Source organism: Nannospalax galili, unplaced genomic scaffold (genome assembly GCF_000622305.1).
Source record: "Nannospalax galili isolate Female #2095 unplaced genomic scaffold, S.galili_v1.0 scaffold281, whole genome shotgun sequence".
NCBI lineage: Eukaryota > Metazoa > Chordata > Mammalia > Rodentia > Spalacidae > Nannospalax > Nannospalax galili.
The window spans coordinates 361,317-369,214 of record NW_008349068.1 but is presented as its reverse complement, the minus strand read 5'-3'; the positions used below and the strand labels follow the sequence as shown (position 1 = coordinate 369,214).

Here is a 7,898-nt window from a genome sequence, read left to right as displayed (position 1 = left end):
GACCAAAAAAAAAAAAAGTAAATATACAAAAATAATTGAAAATAGTGACAAAAATTTAAGCATAGTAATAAGCACAGAAATATTTCTAGTATCAAAATAGGAAATATCTACTTTTCCTTTCGAACAAGTATTTATCACCTACTACATTTGAGGCAAAATGCTGGATACTGAGCTACAGCAGTGAACTAGATGTGCATTATCCAAGGAAGTCAGAATCAAGCTGGCAGGACAGGGAAAGTAGAAAGAACAAAAAGGCTAAAAAATAAAAGCAGGTGCTGTGTGTGTGTGTGTGTGTGTGTGTGTGTGTGTGTGTGTGTGTAAAACTTGTGGGAGTCATTTCTCTTTCTGCTTGTGGGTCTCAGGGACTGAATTCAGCTTATCAGGCTTGGCAGCAAGGGCCTTTTACTCATTGAGCCATCTTACCAGCCCCTGCATCTGGCTTTTGTTCTTAAACTCAGGTCATAGGGATTTCCTAGCTAGTACTTTTACACGCTGAGCCATGGCCCCATCCCCACTGGTACTATTTTATACAGGCTAATTAAAAAGTTTCCCAGAATCACTTTATGGTTTTAAAACAGCAGATTAAATTATCCATTAAAATCTGTATGTAGGGCCAGCCATGGTGGCTCACACCTTTAATACAAGCAGAGGCAAGCAGAAGCAGATCTTTGTGAAATCAAGGCCAGCCTGAACTACATAGCGAGTACTAGGCCAGCTGTGGCTATAGAGAGGCCTTATATCAAAAAGAAGACCAAATATAAATAGATTATAGATAGATGATGATAGATAGAGACAGACAGACAGACAATCTGTATGTAACTGGGTATGGTGATGCACACCTGTAATCACAGCACTCAGGAAGCTCAGGTAGGAGGATTACAAGTTTGAGGCCAGCCTAGGTACACAGCAAGACCCTTCCTCAAAAAACAGCAACAATGGCTGGTGAAATCAGTAAAGAATGCTTGCTGCTCAGTCATGAGGATTGGAATTTGGATTCCAGCACCCATGTCAGGTGGTGCAAGGGATCTGATACCCTCTTCTGGCCTCTATGGGCACCCACATACATATGTGCACATATATTCATATATACACACACTAATAAAATTTTTAAATAGAAAAACCAAAACAAAAAAAATTGATGCAAACATTTAGTTCCATAAAAGATATCTCTTTCCTTTTCCTATATACTGTCATAAGCTTTAAGTTAGATAAACCAGCTCAAACTTCAAACTTGCCTTTTTTTTTTTTTTTTTTTTTTGGAGGGAGTGTCTCCCTGTAGCTTCAGCTGACCTGGAACTTGTTATGTAGACCAGGCTGGGCTTGAACTCACAGAGATCCACCTGCCTCTGTCTCCCAAGTGCTGGGATTAAAGGCGTGCTCAAACCTGCCTTTTAATGATCTTTTCCTTTTATTGTTTTCTTACCTGAGTTGCTCTATTTTCTCTGAAGTAATAGGACCCTTCCCAATAACTTGGTCTATCTCCTTGTAGAACTTCTTTTGAACTTCTTCAGAGGTTGTCAGAAAACAGATTGCCCAGGTACACACTAGGTGAAAAATTTGTTAGTAAAAATGAAATGAACTACTTCATATTTTTTGGCATAAAATAAGAAAAAAACACAACTAATGCCTTGGGCTGTAAATTTTTTTTTTCCTGATAGAGATGATACATAAACATTATCAAAAAGTAAAACAAAATTCTTTACAAGATCTATATTTCTTTGAATAGAGCATGAATATTTATACAAGGTTGCCAAAATATGTAGTATACTCTGGATGCTTTCTAAAAACTGGCAAGTAACTTACCCACTTAGAGCATTTCACCTAAGGTAAATAACAAACCCATACATAAGGGAGCAATCATCACAATTCTCTGATGAACATCCAAACTAGAAGATCACTGGCTCGTGGCTTGGTTTTGTTTTAGAATGGTCTTTGGATTATTTTTACAGAAGAAATAGAAATGTGAGAAAATTGCATAATGCACATAAAACAGGAAATAAAGTTTATTAGCTTCCTTCAGGAATCCATGGTGTATAACAATATTTAAATTAAGAACCATTCCAATATATATGATCTTTCTTTTATGCTTGAGTTAACATTATCTACAGCTCTATTTTTCTATGCCAGATGTTGTAATAAGCTTACAGTAATTTTTGACTCTATTTATCAATTATCTTTTTTTCTAGGCTAAGGACTAACTCAAAGTTAATTTTTAATTTTATTTATCTGACAGTGATGGGGATCAAACCAAGGGTCTTGTGCATGCAAGACAAGTGTTGTAACACTGAGCCATACGTATAGCACCCAAAGTTAATGTTTTTGAAATGTCTGCATAAATTTCATTTAATCTAGACTTATCTAGATGTCAAAGAAATTTGTGGGGCATTTGTATTTACCATCCTTAAAAAAATTTCCATAAGCAGAAGTCCTTAAAGCAAACATGAATTTTTCTATATTTTACACTGGTATTCTCATACTTCCTGGATGCATTTTAATCTTATATATTTTTATGTCTATGGATATTTTGTAACTACTGATTAATAAATGGTACTCCACTAATCTACAAACCAGTTAGGATCACACATTTTAGAATTTATTTTTTAAATTTCTGTGTGTGTGTGTGTGTGTGTCTATGTCTATGTCTGTATCTGTGTGCATGCATGCATGCAGATGCCAGAAGAGGGCATCAGATCCCTTGAAACTGAAGTTACAGACAACTGTGAGCCACCATATGGGTGCTGGGAATGGAATTTATGTACTCTGCAAGACCGGCCAGTGCTCTTTACCACTGAGCTGCCTCTCCAACCCCACATTTTAGAATTTTAAATAGAAATCATCTTCAATTCCATGAGAAAAGATCTTTCAAATCATGGTTACTGTGGCCTACATTTGCCAGCCTGGAATCAAGAAAAAGCAGCAGCGGAGAAGCTGGGGTCGTTACTCAGTGGCAGGAGGTTTACCCAGCATGCATGAGGACTTGGATTTAGCCCCCAGTACCAAAGGGAGGAGGAGCAGCAGTAAGAAAAGGAAAGGGTCATTGCTCACCTGGGATGGTGTTAATAGCAGTTCATTTGAAAGACTAACTAGAATTCACAATCCATAAAATGTGTTAAGAAATTTATGGCAATTTTCAGAGTTGGAATCAAATACTTGGGGGAAAAAAGACACCTGTGTAAATCAGGCTTTTTAACAAGAATAAAAAGCAAAGAAGGGAAACTATAAAGAGGTCTTGAAGTACTTTTTCTTTTAGAATAGATTTATCATTATATATTTGTAATCCATCTAAAAAAGAAATCAATTTATACTTACACTTTGCAGTTATTATACAACCAGCCAGAGAAAATATCATACTGTCTTCTAAGATCTACAAACAAAACTAGGTTTAGAAACCATGAAATATAAGATGGCCTTTATTAAGCCTTACAAAATAATTTAGAGTATAAAATTAGGGTTAACAAAAAGAGGGTGAAAATATACTTCTTTACTGTGTCTTCACTAAAAACAAAATCTGCATAATGTGAGAATCAATTAAACACTCCACTGCCTTTAAAAAAATGTGTTAGTTTTACCTCACCTTTTCTTTTTTTTTAATTAAATGTGTTCTCTGAAAATTTCATACATGTATACGATGCATTCCAGTTACTCCCACCTCCCACCCTTCCTATCTCCCTCCCACCCATCGTCTGTGAAGCCTACCTTGCACTGCCTTCTTGACGCAACAGATACTTATTTGTTAGCAATCTTTTTTTTTTTTCTTTTGGTCTTTTTGAGACAGGGTCTCCCTGTAGCCCCAGCTGTCCTGGAACTCACTATGTAGACCAGGCTGGCCTTGAACTCACAGAGCTCTGCCTACCTCTACCTCCAGAGTGCTGGGGTTAAAGGTGTGCACCACCACGCAATCTTTTTAAAAAAAATATTATTATTGCTAAAAATTATGTATATGTGTGTTCGTCAGTGTGGGGAGATGTGCACATAAGTGTAATGCATCAGATGCCCCTGGAATTGGAGTTACAGACTATTGTGAGCCACCTGATATGGGTGCTGGGAATCAAACTTGGGTCCTCTGGAAAAGCAGTAAGCACTCTTTAACTGCGAAGCCATCTGTCCAGCCCCTTGTTAGTAACTTACATATTATACTTTAACCAACAAATCATGAAAAGTCCTGTTTTTCAGACTTGGCCTGGTACAACAACAAAGCCTTAGGAACAGGAGAGACGTGCCTGCCACTGTCCTTGGAACTTGATTCCATTTCTACATACACATACACCCAGAAACCCATTTCTGCCTACCAAATGTGCCGTGCTGGAATTCTTTCGATGAAGTGGTGTGGCAAAGACTCCATTCCTGACCTTTGCCTGACAATACCACTGTATCATGCTGGTGTACCAGACAAGCACTGGAAACAAAGCCCTGTTGCCAGACTTGGTCAGGCAGGCAGAAGGCTTAGTCCATTAAAGCCTACACAGGTTCTTTTCCTCCTGTATGATGAGAGAATTTTGGCTTAATATTTGCTTATCCAAATTTTAAATGATATATAGCTACTTCAAAGTGCTAGCCAGCAGGCGACTAACTACCTGAGCTACTTATGATATAATAAAAGAGAAGTCACTTAATTCTCAGAGGCCATGTAGACTACAGTGAAGGAAAGAAACTCTACAATGGGATTTTTTGTTATTGTTTGTTTTGCGATAGGGTCTCACTATGTAGTATTGGCTGTCCTAGAACTCGCTCAAATTCATGGAGACCTGCCTGCTCTAACTCTCGAGTTCTGGGATTAAAAGAATACACCACCACCACCACACCAAACATATGTGTGATTTTTTTATTTCATAAACATTTAATTAAAAAATTTTCATTTATTTTTATTTTATGTGTATGAGTGTGTTGCCTGCATGTATGTAAGTACACTCATATTGTGCAATGCCCATAGGGGCCAAAAGAGGGTGTCATCGGATCTCCTGGAACTGGAGTTATGAAAGGTTATTAGCTTCCACGTGGGTGCTGGGAACCGAACCCAGGTCCTCTGCAAGAGCAGCCGGTGCTCTTAGCCACCCAGCCCCAACATTTAATAATTTCATCACCTGTTGCTCAGTAAGATCTCCTTGCACTAAGGAGTCAATGAAAATATGTTCACTGAAGTTCCTTCCTTTTCGTTCCTTTATGATTTTCTTTAAAATAGATTCCAACTGCATAAGGGCTTAAAGAAGAAAATTTGGAAAGAACTTTAGAATACAAGTATTCATGGAGATTAAACTTTCTAAAAGTAATTCTGTGCAATGTTGTATGGGGAACAAAACCTCTGAAGATAGTAACCAACAAATTAAAAAGCTAATTTATATTTAAATTTGTTTCTTTTTTTCCATCTTGTTGCTAAATTTAAGATACATAGTAAAAAGTGCCCAAAACACATAAGTACAGCTCAAGTAGTGATTGATTTTAAAGCAAACACCCATATCACTAGTATCCAGGTGAAAAAATAAAACCATGCCAATATCATTTGGCCTCCAAAAACACAAGAGGCTACAAATACTAATCCACCTTTCAAATTCTGTCTTAAGTCCATTGCTTCTCTCAACTCAAGTACTGCTGACTGAGAAACAGAAATATGAAATAACCAAAAAGGTAGATTCTGAAACCTAAAAGGCATAAATAACTGACAACTAATGGTCACTAAAACTATTTCAAGATTTATTTCTGCCCTTATCTGAGTTAACCCATTATGCCATTTCCTTACTCTCCAGAAAATATTGCTTCTAGGACCTAGATGCTTCTCTTTGTATCTCTTTCTCTCCTCTCTCCCCCAACCTACAGGACCTAAATGCTTCTCTTTGCTTCTCTCTATCCTCGACAGGGTCTTGATCTCTGTTCTCAAGATTTTAAATCTATGAGCCGGGAGTGGTGGCACAGGCCTTTAATTCCAGCACTCAGGAGGCAGAGGCAGGCAGATCTCTGTGAGTTGGAGGACAGCCTGGTCTACATAGTCAGTTCCAGGAGAGCTGGGGCTACAGGGAGACCCTGTTAAAAAAAAAAAAAAAAAAAAAAAAAGATTTTAAACCTATCTACCTACCTACCTACCTACATACCTACCTACCTATCTCTATAAAACACTTTCAAAATTTTATTGGTAGTCAGGTTCTCTTTCTTCCAAACTTCAGATTCATATATTTAACAATAAATTCAACAAATCTACTTAGATGTCAAAGCATGTAAAACATATCCAACATACTGAACTCATTTCAGAAAACATGCATCTTCCCAGTCTTTCTCATCTTATTTAGTAATATTTTTTACTTACTCTGGCCAAAAACACTATTATATACTCTTTTATATTTCATAGCTAATGTTGATGGTTCTGTCTTCAAAATACAGAATTATCCTCTAACTCCTTTCTTGTTGCTGCTCTTTATGTCCCCACCCACATCCAACTCCCCCAACCCCTGTTCAAGTTGTACTCTCTTGCTTCATTTTAAGAGCTCCCAAATCACTCCCCCTGCTTCTGCTCTGGGACCTTTGCCTATCAGAGGCAGTGATTTGAAAAAATATATAACTTAGATCACAACAGCTCAAACCGCCTACTGACTTCCTATGTCATAGTAGCAACCTAGTCACATGCTTGTAAGTCATACAAACTCTGCACCTCTCTCCAGTCTTTCTGACCTCATCTCCATCTGCTTATCTTGTAATCTGTGTCAATGTAGCCATACTAGTCTCAAATACACCAGGAATCATTCCACCTCAAGACTTCGCAGTTATCTCTACATGGAATACTCTCCTTTGGGCATCCAGGTATGCACATGGTCTGCCTGACTGGGTTCCCCATCTCTTATCACCCTCTCCACCCTTCATTCTATACCCCTGCCTGTCTTATTTTACTCCATAGCAGTTTTCTCTTTTCACACTCTATTAATAGGTTTACTGTTTTGGGTCATTGTGTTCTGATTCCAATAAGGTGGCACAAGGGCAAGAATTTTTTGTTTGTTTGACGTTTTTATTCACATATACTTGACACAATAAATTGCATGTTTTAGGTATACAGTTTTCTGAAGTTTTTTGTAGGGGGTGTCTTTTTGAGACAGGGTTTTCCTGTAGCCCCAGCTGTCCTGGAACTGACTATGTAGGCCACGCTGGACTTGAACTCACAGAGATCCACCAGCCTCTGCCTCCCAAATACTGGGACTACAGGCGTGCACCACCATGCCCAGCTGAAGATTTTTTTCTTTTAAAGAAAATTAAGCTTTTTGTGTGCGTGTGTGTTTTTGAGACAGGGTCTCCCTGTAGCTCCAGCTGTCCTGGAACTCACTGTGTAGACCAGGATGGTCTTGAACTCACAAAGATCCACCTGCCTCTGCCTCCCAAGTGCTAGGATTAAAGGCATGCGCCACCACACCAGGCCCCTATTTTTTTAATTTTTAGTTTTTATTTTATGTGTATGTATGTACTGCCTGCATGTAGGTAAGTGCACCCAGGTCATACAATGCCTGCAGAGGTCAGAAGAGACTATTGGATCCCCAGGGACTGGACTTACCAACAGTTGTTAGCTGCCATGTGGGTACTGGGATTTGAACCCAGGTCTTCTGCAAGAACCACTAGCGTGTTAACTGCTGAGCCATCTCTCCAGGCTCTTTGAAGTTTTTTCATTTGTGACTTTTAAGAAATTATTTATTTAATAACCACATAATTAGAAGAAGCATATCATGAAAACAGCATTGACATATGCAATAAAAATTTCCAGAGCTAAGATGCATCTGTTTCAAAACTGGCTGTAAATTTTTAGGTTTACAGTTGAATTAATACAGTTATGCAATATTGTACTCAGTATAAACCCTTTAAGACAAAAAATTAAATGAGGTTTTAACCTTTAAAAATGATCTCCATTTCATTATTAAAATACACAGTTT

At 38.0% G+C, this 7,898-nt stretch overlaps 1 protein-coding gene across 4 annotated transcripts in view; it reads right to left on the bottom strand.

Annotated features, from left to right (window-relative positions):
• The window catches only part of LOC103744423 (cytochrome P450 20A1), a 62,263-nt gene that overhangs the window by 12,749 nt on the left and 41,616 nt on the right, over positions 1–7,898 (bottom strand). For 3 of the 4 annotated variants that reach the window (XM_008846158.3, XM_029569932.1, XM_029569933.1), the window contains 3 exons: positions 5,082–5,197; positions 3,310–3,364; positions 1,424–1,544 (listed from right to left, as the gene is read on the bottom strand). In XM_008846158.3, coding sequence (XP_008844380.1) covers positions 1,424–1,544; positions 3,310–3,364; positions 5,082–5,197 — 292 coding nt within the window. The remainder of the gene's footprint in view (positions 1–1,423; positions 1,545–3,309; positions 3,365–5,081; positions 5,198–7,898) is intronic. The other variant, XM_008846159.3, reaches the window with a different exon arrangement.